This window comes from Artibeus jamaicensis, unplaced genomic scaffold (genome assembly GCF_021234435.1).
Source record: "Artibeus jamaicensis isolate MK-2021 breed Jamaican fruit bat unplaced genomic scaffold, CSHL_Jam_final contig_685, whole genome shotgun sequence".
NCBI classification, from domain to species: Eukaryota; Metazoa; Chordata; class Mammalia; order Chiroptera; family Phyllostomidae; genus Artibeus; species Artibeus jamaicensis.
In genome coordinates this window covers 19970352-19994000 of record NW_026521924.1, presented here as the reverse complement: position 1 = coordinate 19994000, position 23649 = coordinate 19970352, and the positions used below count along the sequence as shown (strand labels likewise).

Below are 23649 nucleotides of genomic sequence, written 5' to 3'. Positions count from 1 at the left end.
ACTACTTGACTACCTATGCTCGGAAACAAAACAATGTATAAAAAAACAGAGGTTAAAATTTTGGTTTCCGGCACCAGGGTGGGCTAGACCTGCAGAGAGGGCACTCAGAACGGTGCGGCTGGGCTGCCAGGAAGCGCGACAAACAACCGGTGATCAAAACTCCAGAGAGCGCGGGTCAGCGATGTTTACGTAAAGGGCCAGACGGAAAGTGTTTCAGGCTTCACAGGCCACATGTGGTCTCTGTGGCGTCTTTTTCTTTGCGTGTGTGAACACACACACACACACACACACACACACTATATGTACATATACATGGGGGTGTGCAAAAGTAGGTTTCTAGTTGTAATGAAAATAAACAATACAATAATTACTAAGCAATAATACAAGAATGAACTGTTTTGAGTACTCACGGCTGTAAACCTACATCTGCCCGCCCCACGTATAAATAAAAACACTTGTAAGATATAAAGGCCGCTCCTGGTCTCCTGGCCATAGAAAACAGGCCTCAGTCAGATTTGGCCCACGGGCCTTAGCTGCTAATCCCTCATAAAAGGGACCAACAAGCCCAAATCTGGTTCTTTGAAAAGACCTATAAAACTGAAAAATCTCTACCAAGAGTGATCAAGGGGAAAAAAGAAACAAATACATTAAAATAAAAATGAATAGAAGGAGGGAAACTACAGTGTGGATACGAAGAACAACAGGACATAAGGGATAATTTTATGCCTAAAGCCTGGGAAACAGGTGAGATGGACAAATTCCTAGGAATATATATTTCCCCAACTGTCTCAAGAAAAATAAAAGAGAAAATCTAAATGGGACTATAACCACTCAAAAACCAGAATCAGTAGTTAAAAATCTTCTCTCAAAGAAAATTCACTATTAAGTTCTACCAAATAGTCAGGAGGGAAATAATTCCAATTTTAACCCAAACTCCTACAGAAAATAGAAAAATAAGAAACACTTCAACTTTGTTTAATAAAGCTATCAAACAAACAAACAAAACCTCTAATACCAAAACCTTTCCGAGAAAGAATTACAAGGCAATATCATACATATAGATATGAAATTCGTAAATAAAATATGGAATCCTACAAACATATAAAAAGAAGGGCTTATCCCAGGAATACAAGGTCAGTTCAACGGCAGAAAATCCATTAATGCAATTTTCACTTAAAAACATCTTAATAATAATGTAGGACAAGCATTTGATAAAATGAATGATCAAATCTGTGACATAAGAAAAAAATTTTCTTAATCTGATAAATGCTATCTCAAAAAACTCAATGCAAATATTATATATACTTCATGGTAAAATGCACTCCCTGGGAAAGACTAGTTTGCCCATTACCGGTACTCCTGTTCAATACTGCACTAGAGGTCAGAGCTAGTAAAATTTGAACATATGCACACACAAATTAACAAATTATTAAAATGAAATGTGAAAAAAATAATCCTGCTCCCAACTATTAACTTCTACTACCTAAAAGAGGCATATACGTATGGTTTGCTACTACAAGTTTAACTAGCTTTCTAAGAAAAAAGGGCTGATGTGCTGTGTGCCAATTTACATGGTGTAAACAGTCCCACCACAGCTCACGTCACTAAACACAGTGCTGGAAAGAGAGCTGTACAACCAGCTCTCAGGAGCCAACACGAGCCAGCTCAAACAAATCACTGCTATACATCCCTCCTCCCACTGCAGACATCAGGCTCGGTCATGTAACTTTTTATAGTCAATAAAACATGACTGTAAGTATTATGTGTGTTTTTAGAGGAGACGTTTTAAGACTTATCGAATCATTCAGCCTTTTCTACCCCCCATGGGAGGCATGTCCCATTCAGCACTGCTCCTTCGGCCTGAATCCCAAAATCAGGTATGGTGCAGAGCTTCAGATGGCCGGTGATGGGTGTACCAGGAGTAAAAGATAAATATTTGTTACTGAAAGTCCTTCAGATGTAGAGGTAGTTATCACAATAAAATGTGACCGGCATGTTACATAGCAAAGTTGCTTAATAAAGAACTGATACACAAAAGTTAGTTGCAATGCCACCCACCAGCAATAAGTAGTAAGAAAATGTAGTTTAGGAAGTATTTTTAGGAGTATGCAATATACTGCTGGACTTCCACTTTGGGCCTAGTGGATTTATACCGCCCTCCAAGCCTAAAACAAACAAACGAAAGGACAAAACATAGTGTACAAAACAGTGGTTTTCAGATAACTGACATTGTGTAGCACACTACAGGGATCCCAGAGAGGGAAACACATGCGAGGAGCTCAGTCACCCTGCTCTGAAGAGCGACCAGGCTTCAGAGGAGGGTGGAGATGCACTGGGGAGTCCAGGGAGACCCGTGCGGCTGGATCCACGGCGCAGAGCACCAGGACCGAGAGCTGCACGGAGGGTCCCCGCTGAGTCTTCCGTTGAGTGCGGATTAGAGCAGGCACGTGGGAAGAACACGTATCGTGAACCACGGACAGAAACAACAGTACGGGGGGAGCCAGGGGGGGGGGTGGATGGAGGAGGGCAAAGGGGGGAAAAGCAGCAACAACCGTAATAGCATCAACAGTAAAATATAATAATAAAGAACATACATATGAGGAAACTAACCACGGCTGCAGAAAGGAACCATGTGAAAGAAGAAGGGGAAACAATCCCTACAGCTCACTGAGGACCAGAAATACTCTGTGTTCCCACCAGCTGCGGTGGGAACACCTTGTGAACGCAGTTCACCTGGCAGAGTCCTGATAGTGTTGCTTCAGTAATGGGGCAAAAGGAGCCACAGACTCAAAGCTAGTCTAGTCCCACCTACCAGCACTTAAAAGTAAGCCTCAAAAGGCACAAAACTCTTTCAAAGTAATCAAACTACATCCTAGAACAAAGTTCAACAATATTTGTAAGGACACCCCCCAAAAAAAATTCAACATCCAATAAGGTAAAATTCATAATATCTGAATTTCAGTAAAAAGCTAAGAGGCATTCAAAGAGGAAGAAAAAGGATTACCCATAAAGAGGAGAAAAATCATCAGTAAAAATAACACGGATGACAGATGACAAGAACTAAGACAGTTATTATGACCATATATGATATGTTTTAAAAGATAGAGAAAAGCTTCAACATGTTAACTAGAAGCCGGTTAGATATAAAAAGACCCACAATGAACATCTAGAAAAGAAAAATATGATGTCTAATGAAAAATACACTGGGTGAGATTAACTGCAGATTAAATACTGCAGAAGAAAAGAGTGAGTCTGAAAACACAATAGAAACTATCTAAAATAAAACGCAGAAAGGAAAAAAAAAAGACTGAAAAGAAAGTGAATGGATCACCCATGAGCTGTGGCTGGACAATTTCAAACCGCCCAATATACATGAAACTGAATTTCCTGAAAGGAGGATGGGGGGGCAGAAAGTTTGCGTAAATCTGAGAATATTCCATATTTGATGACAACTATAAACCTACGGATCCAAGAAGCTCAGTAATAAGCCCCAAACACAAGAAACATGAAGAGAACCACACTAGGTATAAACTATTCAAAATCAATGATACGGAGAAAATTCCAAAAACACCCAGAAAATAGGGGCCACCCTGCATTTGGAAGAACGTCTGCAAGAACAACGGCAGGCTGGTCATCACAGCAGGCACTTCAGACGACAGCGCAGTAGCTCCGAGACCACACTACGGGGAGAGAAGAGCCCTGCGAACCTAGAAGGCTGCGTGCAGCCTTTCACAGGTGACGGCGAACACTTCTGCGGACCCAGACGAGCGGACACAGGTCGCGCTAACAGACCAGCACACAGGAAGCTTGGAAGGGAGTCACTCGGGAGGAAGGCAACCGCTCACGGACGGAAGTCTGGGTGTGCACAGGCGTGGGGAGCACCGGCCATGGCAAACATCTAGGTAAACATAAAAGGCTTTTATCTTACTTAAAAAAAAAACCTTTAAGAGTTACCTGACCACTTAGACAAACAAACAAAATAACAGGGAGCAGGATTTATAACACACACAGAGGTCAAATGAACGACAACCGTGGCAGCAAGACCAGGGGGGAGAAATGAGGTTCTTACGTGTTATGTGAAATGCTGCACTACCACATGAAGACAGACTGTGCTAATAAGCTAGAGGCACATACTGTCAGCCTTGAAACAACCACTAGAAAAGCAAAGGGAAAGAGCTAAATAAGTCCCCTAAAAAATAAACATGAAATAATAAAAAATATTATAAAACTCATCAAATTACAGACTTAAAACATGTGCGATTTAACACTGAAAAGATGGCCAGCCCTGGAGTCTGACGGAAGGGCTCACGCAGGTCCTACACCGGGTCCTGCCGTGTTGTCTTGCTCAGTTCAACCTGCCTTCCCAGCCAGAGCACTTTCCTTCCCAATGATGAAGAGGGGACTCTAGCCTGTAGGGCTGGTAGAAGGATTATTTTGTGTTTTTGGAAGTATGTTTCTGGTGCCTTGAGAAAAGGTGCAAACTCCTACTACCCGTCTAAGAGAGAACAGCAACACTCAGTGAGTGGAGAAAGGAAACGCTTGTTGGACAAACAACAAACAAGATCTGTGTGTGCAGCTCGGGGCACAAACTGTATACAGCCCCATCGGGAAGCACAGCTGACGGTATTATTTTGCTTTTGCAGTAGAGTCCTGGAGACTGAATATCAGAAGAAAAGGTGGCTCTTAAAAATAATAACAACAACCAACTCTGTAAAGGACCACAAGAATAAAACTGCAATCGGGTTTGCACATTCATATATGTTCATTATGGACAAAACCACTATTAACAAGATAAAATCCAAGAGAATGAAATTTCAAGGTTAAAAAAATCCCCCAGGCTGGACTGCCTACTGATGTATGTTTTGGTGCAAGCTCACAGCCCGGAACTGGGCTGCAAAGACTTACCTTGCAGGTGGTATGCCATGGCTGTTTCGTTTGTTCCCTTTGTCAGACACTTTCCTTCAGACTGAAGGATGTCTTACTGAAAACCATCAGAGAAGTAAAAAAAGGGTGGTTCCTGAAATACATGTGTCTGTGTACCCTTCTCTCTCTCTCTCTTTGTGCCTGTACAGTTAATAACCGAGATGGGTTCACTGTATTTCTGCTGTATAATCCCAAACTGTGTTGGTACATATCCCTTGGGGCTGCGGTGGTCTCTCTCTTTCTAACTGCAACAGGGTTTTACGACAGAAGTAATAAGCTTCATGTCAACATTTTCAAGGAAACTGACAATGTAATTCTTCTGTCTCCCACTGGCTCTGCTGTTCCTTAAAGAACAATAAAAAGTGTTTTGTGGTGGCACGAAGCAAATGATTTGGAATACAGGCTATAATTAAACTTGATATACTGGAATCTCCTATTTGTAGCAGCCATCTTATCAAAGAGAGACATCTGTAACCAAGAACGTGGAAATGGCAAACCTCTCTCAATCCAGAGGACAATGCGGGCGTTTGGATAGCTTGACCTTACTTCCTGCTAAATTCTAAAATGACCACTATTGTATAAGAGTAATCTAGTCTTGTTTCTGTAAATTGTACCCTCTTCATCTAATCACTGTTAAACTGCACAATAAATTGTGACTTTCTTAAATTTTATTTTGCTCTCACTACCCACTTGGTTCATATTCATACCTTAACTGTTCTGCTGCTAGCCATGGGCCGTGCGGACATCCTCTCTTGTACCCTAACTCTTGACTCTCAAATCAAAAGAATGAGGTCAACCTCCCTGACACACAGGGAGCAACATTCTCTCCAATGGAAACTGGTTCTCTCTCTTTCCGTATATGGTCCTACACTGTCCAAGAGGTTCTGCGCCTCCCACTCTCACTTCATCTTTTCTCTTTATTGAAACACTACAGTCGTCGAAGAAATTCCCTTTTTGGAGGTTCCTATACCCTAGGATGGGTACCTGCTGCTTTTTTCACAGCATGAGTTCCATTTTCAAATATCACTTCAACCATCTTTTCTACTTTTCCAAAATGTCTTCATTTGTCCTTTGGCAGAGAGAGAAAATAACAATAGCTTTCATCCCCCTTATTGATTCTGTCAAGCACTGTGAAATCCAGACGCTCTTCACACAGGAATGAAAACGTCACCTGACAACAAAACTCACCCCTGGGTGGGAGGGTAAACAGGGGAAGGGCTGTGCAGTAAGCACAGAGGTATCAGACTTCCAAACAGACCAGGCCCCGTAAACAAAAGCTGAGAGACCAGAAATCTGCATGGAGGGCTTCTCTGAACCTTGAGCAGAAAGGTTGTAAGAAATGAAAACCTAAACCATAACCCTATGTAACTAGAAGGCTCACAGAGGCAGAGAGGTAAGAGTGTCACGAAGGGAGCTAAACTGTGGTGTGGACACCGTGCTGGCTTCTGCTCTGCAGCCTCGTGGGGCACGTGCCAACCAGGGCGGGGAGCCCAGGACCACAGCTGAGCCCGGCCTCCCCAAGAGCTTTGAGGATCACAGTCCTTTTTGGCCTGTTCCATGTTGTTCATGCATGAAAAAAATTGAGAAAACATAGGACTAAACACCTTCAGACAGGAGACAGAGCTCTCTCACCTTCATGGCCTTTAATAAGTCACTCCTCATTCTTTGGCTCTACCTGTAAGATTTACCAGAAATTCTATGACCCAATGATTCTAAACAGCAAAAATGTTTTTCAGATTTTTCCCATTCACTTAGAAAATGTTTACTGGGAGCCTAGTGTGTATCTGTTGCTAGGTCTTGAGGTACAAAGAGGAAGAAAACCTGATCTCTGCTCTCAAGAGTCATATAGGACAGCCAGAGACAAACAGATGTTTACCACACAGTGTGTAAGTGCTTCTACAGAGATAAGCAAAAGGTGCTAGAATGTAATCCTAAAAATTTAGGGGTGGCAGTGGTATAAGTATAGGGTTAGGGGAAGTGACATACTGGCCGAGGCTTCTTAAAGAAGTTAAGCCTAGCCCTGGCTGGTGTAGCTCAGTGGATTGAGCGCCCACCTGCTAACCAAAAGGTCCCTGGTTTGATTCCTGGTCAGGGCACATGCCTGGGGTGCAGACCCTGGCTGGAGCCCTGTGTGCGGCAACAGATCGATGTTTCTCTCGCACACATATGTTTCTCTTCCTCTCTTTCTCCCTCCCTTCCCTCCTCTCTAAAAACATAAAGTTTTTTTAAAGAAGTTAAGCCTACACATCGAGGGTGAGCCACCCAGAGGAAATAATGAGGTGCTTAAGGAATCTAAAATAGTGTGGTTTGGGGGGTAGAATGTGACCGTGTGGAAAGGAAGATGAGAAGAGATGACCATAGGAGAGTCAGGCAGAGCTCACATCCTGAAGTGATGTGGTACCACTTCCAATTTCGTAGGAAAGGAAAACCAAAGTAATTTTAAAAATCAATGTCACTACCAGAAAGAAATGGAAAGAATAATTTCCTTATTTCCACAAAAGAAGGAAAATGAGGATAGAACCAAAATACAAGACAAACAAAATAAAACCAACAAAAAAATCATTAGAACAAAATAAACTGACAAGAAAAGGACAAAGCATAAGAGTCATTAAACTAAAAACAAATACATTAAATTCATCTACTTGAAGACAAACTCTCACAGTGGACTAAAAAACCAAATAAAAAACAATATGCTCTTACTAAGAGTCACGTATAGTATAAAGTGACATGAAGAGCTAAAGAGAGAACGATGGGAGTCCTTGATTCGGCAGCACAAGTACTACAACTGGAAGGATACAGGGCAGATGAGCGTGGTCCCTGCACAAGAGGACGTGCATATTCGTGAAGACAAAAGGATGGGCGAGGACATAATAGTAAACACAAAATTATACAAGAATTCAACAGTTTATTACATGCAATAAAAGGACTATTTATATAGAAAAAGACAACTAAAGATTAAAATAAAACGAGCATTTTCTTGCTGAATAAACAAGTTCAAATATAACAAGCAAGAAGTAGGAAAAAACTCCACAGTCATAGAGATATATGCCTTCTTCAGAATTTGACCAAAAAAGAAAAAAAAGATAGATTCAGAAAAGCTAAATATATTTACAAAACTGATACAGGAGATACTTATAGCACTTTATACACTAGGAACACAAATCCTATTCAAGTGACCATGAAATACTTGGAAAAAATAACCATCTACAAGACTACAAAGTCTCAAATTCAGAAAAGTAGGTATTTTTCAGCTTATATTTTCTGTTAATGTATTAACATAACAAGACTTAACCCCTTGGAAATATGTGATGAAGCTAAGCAATTTTAAGAGAACATTTCTAACCTTACCTGGGGGTGAGGGTGGGGGTGGGGAGTGGCGAGATTGAGCAAAGAAGAAAAACAACTCGTGGACACAGACAAGGCTGTGGTGACTGCAGGGGTGAGAGGGGAGGTGGAAGAGGGTTTAAGGGAGTAAATGGTGATGGAAAAATACAGTAAAAAAATAAACTATTAAAAATAAATTAAATAAGAGAATTATTTTGAAATGCATTAAATGTTCAACTCAGAAATTTAGAAAAAGGGAAACACAATAATTGGAAAGTAGACAAAAAGCCCAAGAAGGCGAAATGTACACAGATGCAACACCAAACCAAAAGCACAAACAGTCCCAATCACTTGTAACAAATCTGACTGAGGAAAAAAGCAGAGGAATTTAAATATAGAACATTAGAAATGTTTAAAGGGACATAAAATACAGAAAGTGAAAAAAGAAGAAATGAAATAAATATATGGAAAGAATTAATACAAGGACAACTGATATCAATAAACTTGAAAGTTTGTATGATGACAAATTTCCAGAAAAATATAAAATATCAAATTATCTTAAGAAAAACTAGAACATTGATAAAAGGAATTAAAAAACTGAAATAAATGAAGAAATATAACATGTTCATGGACTGGAAACCATTATTGCAAAGATGTCCATTCTTCCCAAAATAACTTCTAGATTCAATTCAATCCAAATAAAAAATCCCAGCAGGATTTTTCTAGAAATTGACAGGCTGATTCTAAAATTTATATGGAAAAACAAAGTAACTAGGCATTGTAATGGAACACTGCAATAAGTGATACTGGAACTGGCATCTATATGCAAAAATAATAAAACTGTAGCAGGCAGTCAGGCACGAGCAGAGCAGGAACGATATGCCCAGTACTGAAGGTCACCAGGGCGGAAAGCCCTGCATACCTAGTAAGGGGCAAACCTGGGCTGGGACTCTGGCCCCAGAGAGACCCTTCCTCCCCCAGCATATTGCAGATAATAATGCTAATGCGGTTTGGACCTCTGATCTTTCATATACCTAGTTGCACAGTACAGCCCTGAAAGAAGGAACACAGTTCCAGAGACAGCATCATGCCTCAAGCAAGGACAACAGATGATGGGACAGGCCCTGTAAGCCGGCCTAAAGGAGGAGGTTGTCAGCCCCTCTCACCTGGCCCCAGGGGTATCCAAGCTGTGGCCCTGCAGGCTGCATGCAGCCCATGGTGGCTGTGAACGTGGTAAATGAGACTTCATCAAAGCCAAACTTATGCTCTTTAAAAGACACTGCTAAAGCATGAAAAGGCAAGCCACGGACTAGGAAAAAATATGTCCAAAGCCTAGACTTGACAAAAACTTATATCTAGAATAAACCACACTTCAAACTCAATAAAATAACCTGAATAAAAAAAGACAAAAGTAGCATACCCAATAAAGCATAATAAAAATAAAAATAAATTTCAGTCTTCCCTGGCAAAAAAAAAAAAAAAAAGACAAAGTTTATTTAGAATAGAATAAGTTTGATTTTAGCAAAAGAAAGGTCAACATGTATATGGAAAAATGTTCAACATCAAATTAAAACTACATGAATACACATTCATGCCAATGGCTAAAATTAAAGTGACAGTAACAAGTGTTGCAGGGGATATAAGCAATCAGAATTCTCATGACTTGCTGAGAGAAATATAAAACAATACAATCACTTTCAAAAACAACTTGGTCGTTTCTAATAATAAACTTACACTGAAAACAACCTAAATGACGATCAACTGTTTAATAAATAAAGTAATATACTGGAATGCAGAAATATAATGGAATGCTATTAAGCATGAAAAAGAAACTACTGACACATGCAAAATGAATGAGTCTCAAAAACTATCTGTTGAACGAAATAAGCTAAACAAAACACATACTGTGTAATTCTATACATATGAAGTTTTAGAATGATGTGGTTGCCTGGGGCTAGAGGTAGGCTGGTAGGAACTAACTGCACAAGAGATCAAGTGAACTTTGGGGAGTGGTCAAATCTATCCCTGTACATATGGATGTTCAAGATGGTAGCCACTAAGCCACATGTAGCTATTGAGCATCTGAAATGTGAATAATGACACTAAACAGCTAAATTTAAATTTAAATTAAAAAATTGACATGTGATTCAGTTATTGCAAAACATTGAAGTATGTTTGGAGAAACCTGGGTATGGAAATCTACTTTTGCAACTATAAATTTTAAGAAATCTAAATATAAATTATGTACTTCAACTGCTTGCATGTAAAAATGATGATTTTTTAATACAGTGAGTTAAATAAAATATATTATTAAAGTTAATTAATACCCATGGCTACTATAAAATATAAAACTACACATCTCTCCCTAGCTGGTGTAGCTCAGTGGGTTGAGTGCCAGCCTGTAAAACCAAGGGTCATCGGTTCGATTCCCAGTCATGGCACATGCCTGGGTTATGGGCCAGGTCCCTGGTTGAAGGGTGTGCAAGAAGAAGCTAATTGATGTTTCTCTCTTGCATCCATGTTCTTCTCTTCCCTCCTTTCCCCTCTCTCTAAAAATAAATAAATATAATCTTTTTTACTTTTATCTTTTACTTTTAGAGAGAGGAGAAGGGAGGGAAGAAAGAGAGGGACAGAAACATCAATGAGTGGTTGCCTCTCACGCATCCCCCACCAGGGACCTGGCCTACAACCCAGGCATGTGCCGTGCCTGGGAATCGAACCAGTGATCCTTTGGTTCACAGGCTGGCACTCAACCCACTGAGTCACATCAGCCAGAGCTCACTGTTCTCTTTAATAGTTAAGAAATTAAACTATATTACAGTTATTTAATGTCAGCCTCCCTCACTCGCTATTGAGTTTTGTGAAGGGAGGGATCCTGTCTTCTTCATCTCTGGATAAGCCTAACACTTAACATGGCAAGTTAACATAGTACTGCATCAGTGTTTTAGAAGCTACAGTATTATTCCACACCCTTTACATGTAATGTAAGTCCCACAAACCCCTGCAACTTTGGCACTGTTACTCCCATTTTTCAGATGAAAAAACTGAGTCAGAGATCAGAAAGACTAGAGTAATTCAGCAAATATCCAGAACCAGTAAGTGGAAGAGCTATGTTCCAAACCTGCATTCTCCTCGACTGCACGACCCTTCTTCCGAGACAGGGATGCGGAGAAACTCCACAGCTGATAAGGGCTACAGGAACCTTCTGAGAGAGAGTCATCCAACCCCCAAAGGATTTATGGCTTAGAACCGGCAGAGATCAACTCGATCCAACACGGCGACTAATTTCACCTTGCAGTAAACAGTGGCCTCATTTTATAATCATTGTAATATATTAACATACTAAATGACACACCCCTTGCCCTCATGATAAAGAGCCCCTGTGAAAAACCAAAATGGCTGACAGGTCTCCCCAAGAAGTCTCCATCCCTTTCCACGGAAAGATCCTGAATATTCCTCCTCTTGTATCGAATGCCCTACCCCTCGATTTAACAAGCCTCCATAAAAGAAGTGAATCAATCCCATTAGGGAAGGACCGCTCTGTCTGAGGAGCAGCCCACCCTGCGTCTCACTGCTTCACCTGTACACTTTCACTTTAAACCCTACACTGGCTCATATTTGAATTCTTTCCTGCATAAAGACCAGAATCCACGTGGGTTGCAAACCCTTGGGTCCCCAGGCCCCCAGAGTGCCTGCATCATTTCCATGCTGTTCTGTGCTGCCACCTTTCCAGGGGCACATTCATGACTATTGGATGAATGCCTGAATCTTAGTAAAAACCAGCATTCAGGGCAATGGAACCACAGAAATGTTCCTGAACTTCTAGTGTCCCAGCTTCCATCCTTGAATACGCTCTCTGCAATGGAGAGCAACCTGGTGGTTCTTGCTAGAAGATCAGGAAAAGACGAATCTAGCACCAAAAGAAATTCCCTCCCAATTAAACTTCCCATTTGGGAGTCCAGAGAAGAAAAATAACAAAATAACATAGAACAAAGAGCATGAGAAAGAGAAAAAAGGAAATGCTGAATCTGCTAATATAGCTAATTAATGCAAAAGAATTAATCTAACAGTAACTTCAGCATTCAAAAATGAAAATCTAGGAGATCCTAGAGGTAGTTTCTAAGTCTTTCGGAGCTTCTTTTTTAATTAGGCTCCCAGAATCTCAGCATTCTTGTTTGCATAATCCCTATTTCTGGTTCTTTATTCAGCTCCCCACTGCTGCACGTTACCCAACCATATGCTACAGGAATACATCACTTCATATTTGCACTCAGCCATCCAAAGACACTGGCAGCTCAGACCTTTAAGAAGCTTAGGAAACTAAAGTCCCTGCAGAGTGCAGTTTTAAGGTTAGAAGACCCAGGAAGCCAAATGCATCTTCTTTATTTGCTATTTGTTTGAGAGAAGGTTGGTCATTTCAACAAAGGACAGGCAATTAGAAGGGTAAAGGAGATAAGCAAACAAAAGACTCAAGAGAATAAAGCTAGCAAAATCACCTGAATGATATAGGCCTCTGAATAAATTTTACAGCAATTCCATAAGGGAAGATTTTTGATCAATTTAAGGTCAGATATGCACTGGACAAACGAAGAGTTCTACTGGGCCTCCGGCCCTATACAAGCCTTTAAAGAGAAGATACAAGGTTTTTCCAGAAAAAGTCCAATCACTGTTAATATAATGAGAGTGATTTGTGTGACACCCATGTAACCTGGCAGCCAAGGAGAGTGGACTGGAATGCACATGCATTCAGTGGATTCAGCCACACTGTACTAGTCAGCAGGGCAGCAGACAGCATTGAGTGAGCGTGTGCACTGTGTGGCCATCACATTCAAAATGACTGAGCAAGTACAGCAACGATCTGCATCAAAGTTTGCGCTAAGCTTGAACATTCCTCCATAGAAACTATTCAGGTGATTCAGAAGCCCACAGCTATGGACAACGGGTGACTGGCAGCTTCATAACGACAATGTGCCCGCTCATGCATCTCGTCTTATGCACAATTTTTGGGTGAAACATCAAATCACCCAGGTCACTCAGACCCGCTGAAGCCCAGATTTGACACCCTGAGACTTCTGGCTTTTCCCAAAACCAGAATCACCTTTGAAAGGGAAGAGATTTCAGATTGTCAATGAGATTCAGGAAAATTTAACAGGGCAGCTGATGAAGACTGGGAGAACTGTGTGAGGTCTCAAAGTGCCTACTTTGAAGGGGACCGAGGCGTCCTTGTCCTATGTACAACGTTTCTTGTATGTTGTATCTTCAATACATGTCCCTGTTTTTCACATAACATGGCTGGATACATTCTGGACAGGCCTCATATTTTAGAAACATATACCTTAATACATTATAAACAAAAGCAACGGTCACTGTAGAATTTGCTATAATAGGAAAACACCAGAGGCGGCCTCAGTACCAACAACAGGAGAATGCCAGGTGGGCTGCATTCCCTGAGGCCCTCGTGCAGCTATCAAAACTCTCAGGAGGAAGATGCTGCAGGATGGGAAACGGCATGCTGAGTGGAAAAGGAGGCAGTGCAGAAAATTATAGGTGTGGGCAGGCCTGAAAAGCTGTTAAAAACAAGAAAACAGTTACAGAAAAAAGAAAAGACTGGAAATATACACCCAAAGTTGGGTCGTATTAGGCTGGTAATAGTATCTGACCAGTGTTTTAACGGCAGTTTTGAATGCCTATATTCTACATTGCATTTAATAGATATATATTCAACTTGTAAAAATATTTTGTCAAAGAAATAGCTTGACAGTTTGCAGTGTATTGGAGTAGAAGTTTTAGGACAACAGACTCTGGCTCAATTTCATAAAGAATAATTCAGTAATGACTAGAGTCTTCCAACCGTGCAAACGTGACCTGGTCGCCCTCCCTCTAGAAAACCGTTCTTGACGCTACACCACATCCTGGTCACCACCCTTCCCCCACCTCCATCTCTCTACTCTCCCTCCTACCCAAATTTTTCAAAAGTGTTATGAATATAAGATACCTCCCGTTTACTTCCAGCCTTAGGATTCTGTGAAATATATTAACATGATATCCACTTTAAATACTTTAAGAAATCAGAACATAAATAATAAGACATACAAGACAGGCACTACAAAGAGAAGTTCTAGAATGTCACGTACATTTTCATATCTGCTATGCTGGGCACACAGCATGTGCATAATTCATTACCAAGGTTAAGGTATATTGAAAATTACATATAAATAAAAACATGACTGATATTCTTTCAATAAAGTATAGACAAACTGGGGCTGGAAAGAGGTATTCCAAGTCATGAAAACCAAAGACCTACAACCAAGATTGCTCTATCCAGCAAAGTTTTCATTTAAAATGGAAGAACAGATAAAGTGCTTCTCAGATAAGACCAAATTCAAGGAGTTCATCATCACCAAGCCCTTATTATATGAAATGTTAAAGGGACTTACCTAAGAAAAAGAAGATAAAAAAGTTGAACAGTGAAAGGACAGCAAACTCACAGTTATTAACAACCACACCTAAAACAAAAGCAAACTAAGAGGACAGCTGGATCAGGAGTGAATCATAGAAATGAAGATCTCAAGGAGGGTTAGCAACAGGGGAGTGGGAGGAGGAGAAGGGGGGAGAAGGTACAGAAAATAAGTAGCATAGACAGTAGATAGAAAATAGATAGGGGGAGGGTAAGAATAGTAGGGGAAATACAAAATCTAAAGAATTTGAGACACGTGTTCATGAACTAAAGGGGGAAATGGTGGGGGAGGGGCATGCAGGGTGGAGGGGGGAATAGAACAAATGTAATGGCATAATCAATGAAAAAGTTAAAATTAAAAAAAATATATAGACAAACATGCCATAGAGACAGGTCTATGTGGGATACAAAAAATTGGGCTAAGTTTAGAAATTAACATAGGATATGTTTAGAAGTTTAAGGTTTCCCAAAACCAACACACTAAGAGAAGGAGAAAATGACACGTCCCTCAATGCAGTGGTCATCTCACCAAAGGACACGATAGGGCACAAACAAAGCGGGAGACACTTTTGTTCACCCACTCACTTTAGAAAAGACCACACATACCCCTGAAGACTATATGGTTTTCTGTATCTAGGACTCTCAGGGAATGAAGGACTGGAACTACATGTTCTTGAACCCAGGCAAAAAAACAATGGAGAGCGAGGAGGTGAGAACGCACCTGAGCATGAGATTCATCAGCTGCAGGCCCTCGCCCTTCAGGAAGCGCTCCCGGTTGGAACTGAGCATTAGGCAGGAACAGAGCGAATCAAACAAATTCTCCATCATCTCCTGCTCCTCGGCAGTGCTGGGATTGTGTCTTTTAAACACCTGTCAGGCAAAGACAACAGAAAGCACAGAGCCATGAGAGAATGTCTTTTCATCAGCCAACACTCAACAACCTCCAAAGCCTGCCTGTCACGATAACCCCACGGCGGTGGGAACAAAAGCTTACCAAACAAAATTCTCATTAGTTTCCATACAGAAACGGTATTGAATAAACAGCTACCAGTTTATGCAAAAAACCAAAACACTCAACTGACCACCGGGTCCATGAAAGGCTGAGAGTTCCAAGGAGGCAGATGTTTTAAAAACAAACTTACTGTGAACTGTAACACAGGTGTAGAGACCTCCATGAAGGACGTGTACACCTGAATGAGTATGGTGAACACCTACGAAACCACCAAGTCCAGAAACAACTTTGCCCGTTACCCCCACAGCCCTCCGCTTACCCGACCCAGCCACATCTGTTTCTTCGCCTCCGAAAAGCCCACTGAGACCCAGAAGGGTAAATCCCACCTCCGCAGGAGGAAGAGTGTTCTAACCATCAGGGCTACCGAACTGCCTCCCGCAGCGGTTGTGGCTCCAAGTCATGGGAAGAGCTTAAAGCAAAAGCCTTGTCTCTGCCAGAGGTATGTGCGGCATGTTAGAGGGAAGCCTTTTAACAGTGTACGCGTGCCCTTACAGTCCACTACAAAATGATCAATAATCCTGCAGGAACAGGACTAAGCACTTTCCCAGAATCGAAACCAGATTCACGTTTCAAAGCTCTGTTTTGTGGGGCGGGGGCCGAGCCACCCGGGCTGCTGGCACCACGATGGAAGCTGTATGCAAACTGACATCTCCGTCACTCCCAACACTCTCAGAATTTTATCCAAATCGAGCTATTTTCAGTCCTGATTTTGGAATAGCACAGATCAGATTTGTTAGAAATCTTAACAGTATTTTCAGAATGCCAGCAGAACAACATTCCAACCACATTTACACTTCTCACAATGAACAAATGGCGATTTCCAATTTCTCATTCTAGCCTCCAGTACCACTCCTTCCCTACCCTCCTCCGTGACCTCCATCCCTCTGCAGTGGAACTTGCCGTCCTTGAACTTGTTTGGAAAATACAAAGACTCCATTTTAGTGGCAGACTGGAAGGAAAGGAAGTGAATAATCTTGGAAGTGGGTCAACTGAAAATAACTTGGTGTCCATGGCTCCGAACAGGCCCTTGCGCAGGAAGCGCACCTCTTTTGGATTGATAAATACCAAAGGACCAAGCAAGCCCCTGCCTGAAACACAATGCTATCTGGTCACCAAACACGAATGACTAGGAAAAGGAGGCAAGTCATGTGCCACCTCTGTAACCTCAAACCGAACAACGTACTCCGCAGGCCTTGGAGCATGTGGCTTATTCCTGCCCACAATTCCCAGCCCCACCTCCCATTTAAGGCAGCCCATGTATCTTCGTGGCAGACAGGAAGCATAAGAATTACTCACGGATAACTGCTGAAGAAGCACATCGATTCCGTCCAGCTCCCCAAGCAATTCCCTGTTTTCTAAAAGGGGAAAAAATAGAGGAAGGAAAAAAATGAAGCTAACTGTCAGATTTTACAGCCGTCTAACACTGATACATCAGCAAACAAAATCAATACAGCTTGACAGAGTACAAAAGCTGCACGGAGAGCGGGAGGACGAGCAGGGGGATGCCAAAGGCAAGAGAGCTTGCTGTCATGATCTGAAACAAGCCTGGCTGCCGCCCGAACGGAATACCAACACGGAGAGGGAGCCTCACCGTCGTTGTCCTGGAGTAATATGGCCAGCACCTCGCTACAGTACAGTTTGTTGGCATCGAAAGGCATCTTCGCCTGGGAGGAAACAGGAGAGATGAGGAAAAAACATTGTGGGGCCCTGTTTCCCTCCCCAGGATGAATTTTTTCACAAATACCAGGATCTGACTTAGAGAAGCAGAAGTTAGAAAGAGAAAAACCCGGTTAGGGGTAAAAAAAAAAAAAATCTGCCTCTGATCTCAAGAGACAAGACTCAAGTATTACATAGCAAAACTATAAATAGCAGATGAACGCAACGGCTCTCACGTTCCTAAGGCCCTCCTCTCACAGAGGACGTATGATGTCACCTCCTCTGTGAAGCCTTCCCAGATTCCCCAATTTGAGAGCCTAGAGACTACTGCTTAGCACATCGTATATACTCGAATGCAAACTAGATGAATGATTTGAAATTTTTTAACTTTTAAAAAAAATTTTTATTTTATTTTTAGACATAGGGGGAGGGAGGGAGAAAGAGAGGGAGAGAAACATCTATGTGTGGTTGCCTCTCGTGTGCCCCCTACTGGGGGACTTGGCCCACAACCGAGGCATGTACCCTGACTGGGAGTTGAACTGGCGACCCTTTGGTTTGCAGGCCGGTGCTCAATCCACTGAGCCACAGCAGCCAGGGTGAAATTTTTGAACTTTTAAGACTAAAATTCATCATGAAGCTTTGTTCACAAGTTATACTCACAAAATTAGGCTGTAAATTAGCTGACACATTAGAAAAGTTGAAAAGAAAGCAAGTTCTTATTTAGATTAGTTGAGTGTATTTATAACAAAGTAGTGCCTTTGATTTTTTAATGTTTAAAATTTAATTTGAAATCATAAACCTATCTGCTTGTGCGCCATAATCTGCCTACTATTTTAAAAGGAAACCATATTAAATATGCAGAAATGTGTTAATATTTTAACACCCAAATTACTACCCACAATTCTTTCCCTGCTGCACGGTCTGCTATGTGGAGTTTCAAGGGGACTCATCTACAGCAGAGACTCTCTCTCATGGCCGCCCGCATCGTTGCTTCAGTGGCTGGACTCAAATCTCTCACCATTAACGATGCCCTTTGGATAAAGGTGCAGAGAGGAGCAAGCCTCATCAATGTGTTTTTATTTACTGTACCCTTGACTCTTAAAATGCAGGAACACGGACAAGTGTTAATCAGCAGCAGCCTTGCTACCTAGCCAGGTTTTTTGAAATGACAAATAAATTCTATTTCTGGAAAGGACAGGGGAAGTGTTTATCTTGACACCAACACTTCCATCACCTTAGCGCCATTCACAGTTCTGTTTGGACATTGATTTTGTACTTAAGAAGGAAGAGTGGCCCCTGACGAAGCAACGGCAGCCTCTTTTCAGTTTTCTGGGCACGTCTCCCCCGTCAAGCCTAAGTGCACCCACAGGGTTCCTGGTTTCAGGAGGCTGACCAGGTATGACCCATCTTGGATTAAAAGATCTGTAAATGCAAGGTCTTACGTGTGCTGACTGCAAGGTATGCTCCCTGGCGAAGCTTGCAGCCTTGTTTTAAGAAATTCAGTATAAGAACCAGGGTTTAGATGCAATCTGTGCATGTGTACTTTAAGAAAAACAGGTTTATAAACATCAAAACACAGAAGTGAAAAGTCAGGGGGTGAGCATTTGCACCAGAATCGAGAGTTTGTTAATAAAATTACTTACTCAAGTTACTTAAGTTACAAGTATTGCCATTTTAAAAGACTTAAGCCAGCCCTGGCTGGTGTGGCTCAGTGGACTGAGTGCTGGCCTGTAAACCAAAGGGTTGCGGTTCGATTCCCAGTCAGGGCACATGCCTGGGTTGCGGGCCAGATCTCCAGTGGGGACACAAACAAAAGGCAACCACATACTGATGTTCCTCTCCCTCTCTTTCTCCCTCCCTTACCCTCTCTAAAAATAAATAAATAATTAAAAATAAAATAAAATATTTAAGCCACACCAACGTACATGTTTTTCCAGGGTCAGGGTTCTTATTTAAAACAAGATACACTTAACTGAAAGAATCCAAAAGAATCAAGCCACTAGAGCAATAGCCTCTCCATGGTTCCAATGTCTCCCATGTTTTTTCTTTAATTTTTATAAACTCCTGTCTCAAGACAGGAGATAAATTTTCTCTTAAGAAAAAAAACAACAGAAAATATTTATGGGGCACCTGCTATATGCAAGACAAAGAATTGGACATGACGGCAATTTGACAGGAACGCTGTCTGTCGTTATGGCATGAAATTATGGCACTGAGTTAAAATTAATTTTACCAGGTGACACGGTCACATTACAAAAGGGCGTACCTCGGTTTGGCTAATAAGCACGCACGACCTGTGTGACGTGCACAAAGCCTGCAGCTCCCAGCTGCATGCCGAAGTACCCGAGGTGTCATATTGAATTCACAGGGGCACCATAGGATACTTTCAATCGCCAAGGAAAGTACAGTGACATTTGACATTTGTTGAACCCTGCATTAACCACCAGCTCCAAGTACATCTCTTTTTATGACAGCCTATTTTTGTGAAGTTGGGTTTTGGTGGTTGCTGTGATGAAAAGAACTGTGTGAAATAAGAAAGCGGGTGGTGTTGTTCAGCCTGACTGCAAGGGTTTAAAAGCTGTGCAGATCTCAAGTAAGTAACTGTATTTAAGAATGAAATAAACATACATTTTTAAAATTCATGTGTATTGTTTTTTCAAAGGGCACTAAACTGTTAAGATGTAAATATGTGTTAAACTGTCTGAACCTAGCTACTTAATGAATGGAACTGTTATGTCCTTTCTAACACAAGGATGCTCTAAAAACAAAACTCTGGGACTAACGGCACCATGAACTGAGAATGGGCATCTATGACCCATGGGACAGTTCTTGGTCCCAAGTTGCCTTATATGTAAAACGGAAATAATAACATCTTTTTGGAGCTATGATGAGCATTAAATAAGATAATATGAAAAGTAAAGTATTTAACACACAGCAGGTACTAAAAGTGTTTCTGATGACTGGAATCACAAATATCCAGATTAGAATCTCAGCTCTGTGGTTACCCACCATTTCATCTTGGCCCAATTACTCTGCCTCTCTAACTCAATTTCTCTTATGTTAAGTGAAAGTAAATGATGATTTCCTCCTGTGATGGCTGGATTAATACACTAGTGTATAGGACAGGGAACCCCCCCAAATGAAACAGAATTATCTTCTGGAGGGTGGGCCCCCTACAGTGCAGTCTCCCTCCCCCCCCAGTAAGTGTTCTAGGAACCCATCAGTGTACCAGCTGGTGTTGTCCTGAGAGGCTGTGATTGGCTTCAGTGAATTTTTTTTTATGCCGCCTTCAACACGTTTGCCCGTTTCATGATGGGTGATTTACAAGTGTTTGTGCCCACCCCACGCTAAGCGTTCAGCAGTTTTTGACAAAAAAAAAAAACCAGCGTGACCCCCATGCCCCACCCTCCCTATTCACCCAATCTTGCCCCAAGTGATTTTTTTCTGTTTCTCTGTTTCCCAGGATGAAAAAAGCCCTCAAAGGGAACTAGTTTACCCATATGGAAGAGGTGAAACAAAAAAACAGAAGCACAAAGAGGCATCAAAATCGACAAGTTTCAAAAACTGTTTTGAGCAGTGGAAAAACATCTCAATAGGCGTACTGCATCAAATGGAGAGTACTTTGAAGCTGACTGAAGTTTAAACATGTAAGATTAAATACACAATTTTTAAGAAATTCTGGGGTTTTCTGGGTCCCCTCTCATACTTAACAGGAATTTGAGAGCTGAGTTTCCCTCTGTTGAGAATTCCTGACCCCCCACCACTCCCCTGCCCAAGAAAATCTACAGCTTTTGTTCTGTGACAGACACTTCAAGGTGTTTCTGATTTTCTCTAACTAAATTCAGAGCAAAAAATCAAAATCATAATTTCATTCCTTTTTTCTTAAAATATAGGTTCTTTGATTGAAAAACTTTATTCCTATAAAGGAATAATCTAATCAGAACGTCAACATGATTAGGCCCTACAATCCCCTAATACTGAACCCTACAAACTTCAGACCCTGGGAAAGGGGTCAGTTTGGAAAAGGCCAGGCAGAGGCAGAGGCTTTAACGACAGCCAGGCCCAGCTGTTACTGGCCCCCCCCACCACGTCCTGTGGGGCTGGGCAAGTATGTCCCGCTGTCCCGGATTCATCCCTCATCTGCAAACGGGGGACTGTAGCGCTCATTTGGAGGGTGGTTGTGAGAATCAGAAATAATGCACGTGCAGCACCGAGGATACCACTTTGCACATAATAAACAGCCAATAAATGACACGCACACTGGGTGGGGAAAGCTTAGTGATGGTGATGAAAATGACAACCAAATATTTTAATCTGGTGGAAAAGAAAGAAACTATGGGCTAGGTGAGGAAAAAAGGAGAATAATCTTTCGTGTCTAGCCAAAGACAAAAGTCACCAGCTAGAAATGACAGCCTCCAAGCTTGCAAAAGACGAAAATACCACATTACAAGGACACTTGGTCAACACTAGAAGGAAGGAGCATTCATTCATTTAGCAGGTATGGTCTCTTGGCTGTGGCAGAGGAAACCAATGGGACTTGGACCTTCTGGGGCTCTTGTCTATCCAGGAGCCTGGTGATCCTAAATCTTTCAGCTGTCAGAGTAATTACAGAGTCAAACATAGGTTTGTACTCAGCATGTACTAGCTTTGAATAAAATTAAACTTCACCTTTTTGAAAGCTGCTGCTTTTTTGGAAAGTACAAAACAATTATGCGACCACCCGCAGCCAGAAGCTTCGGGTTATTTCCGCAGCTCACCTCTGCTACTTGCAATGCATGGGGCAGGTTCAGACACATCCAGAGCCCTGTTCAACTGTCAAAGCAGGCTGTGCCCTGCAACATCCCAGCTCCTGGTCCAGAAGCTAAGAACTCAGCATAACCAGTTGTAAGTGTAGTATAATGTAGCCAATGCTGAGTTCATTGGCTCATAAGCTGAATGCTGCAACTGTTTTTGAAGCATTGATTTAATGGGGAAACAAAGAGGAATCTTCATTTCGTTTCTTCAGAAAAGAAAAAACTTTTGGGTTTTGGTGTTACTTTAGATAGAACATAATATCCTGCTAAGTTTGTATTCCCTATTAAAAAATAAACTGTGCTGCAGCATCTTTCACACTACTGTTATTTGCTTACTTGCCAAACCATTAATGCAATCATCTGCAATGGATTTCATCCTCGTTAGCACAAATTAGTGAGATTTCACTTAGTGGATGAAGAAGTCCATGAGTATCTCTATATACTGCTAGGCGACCAATACAAAAAGGAGACTAGCCAATGTGCTCTGCACTTCATCATTTGAGGACCACTAAATACATATGGGATGATCAGTTAAATACCAAGGTTTTTACCAAGCAATATAAACATAACTAAGCTAGGACAGTAGTTCTGAGACATCAGCATGTATCAGAATCACCCGCATATTAAAACACAGATCACAAGCTCCACCCCAAGCTGAACAGATTCAGTGGGCCCGGTGGGGTGGATTTCAAGAATGCATTTCCAACAGGCTGCCGGGAACCATTGGGAGGAGATGCAAATACAATAGAGTCCTTGCTCTTAAGGGGTTCAAGGAAATTTGGAGCAGGACAAGGAGCACATATAATACAATGAAAGTCTTCCAGGTGATGCAGAAAAGGTGCTCTGTGAAGGTACGTATCACAGTTATGGGCACGCAACTGTGAGAACCCAGATCCGCTGACTCCCAGAAGAGAACCAGCGGGAAGGAAGGAAATGGCTGATGTTGAGGAAAGAAAAATGGCAGCGTGGGCTGGAGGCAGAGCAGCGCGGTAGAGTCAGTGCGTGAAGGAGCCTGGAGGCCTGGGCTGTAATTCGAGCTCTACGTCCACCTGGCTGTGTGAACTTGGGCAAGGCACTTAATCGCTATAGGTCTCGACTTCTAATTTTTAAAAATCTGCAACAGAACTTAAATATTTCCTTTCAGGTCTAAAAATGATGGAGGCTACATGAAAGACTAGGGATTTAAGCTGGTTAATGAACAGTGTGTGTAATCTAAAAATATATGGGAAAGACAGGAGTCATTACTGGTGGAAGGGGGGCAGGAGCAAATACAGATACAGAAGTCAAAATAACTTTGACCTCTGCTGAGCAGGGGTAGGTCAAGAGATGTCTGGAAGGTAGTAAGGCCAATTTTCAAAACTGAGAAGTGGAAGGGTCAGAGAGGCCAGGTTAACGGGCTTTAAAAATCACTGTGTGTTTCTCTTTGTGAAACACACACACACACACCCCTATATTCACACAAAGAAATTCTGGAAGGATAGATA

At 41.7% G+C, this 23649-nt stretch overlaps 1 protein-coding gene across 1 annotated transcript in view; it reads right to left on the bottom strand.

Moving 5' to 3' along the window:
* The window catches only part of CTNNBL1 (catenin beta like 1), a 150775-nt gene that overhangs the window by 61927 nt on the left and 65199 nt on the right, over positions 1–23649 (bottom strand). Inside the window, exons 8-10 of the mRNA XM_053671149.1 lie at positions 17308–17380; positions 17013–17071; positions 15426–15574 (exon numbers count right to left, since the gene is read on the bottom strand). Coding sequence (XP_053527124.1) covers positions 15426–15574; positions 17013–17071; positions 17308–17380 — 281 coding nt within the window. The remainder of the gene's footprint in view (positions 1–15425; positions 15575–17012; positions 17072–17307; positions 17381–23649) is intronic.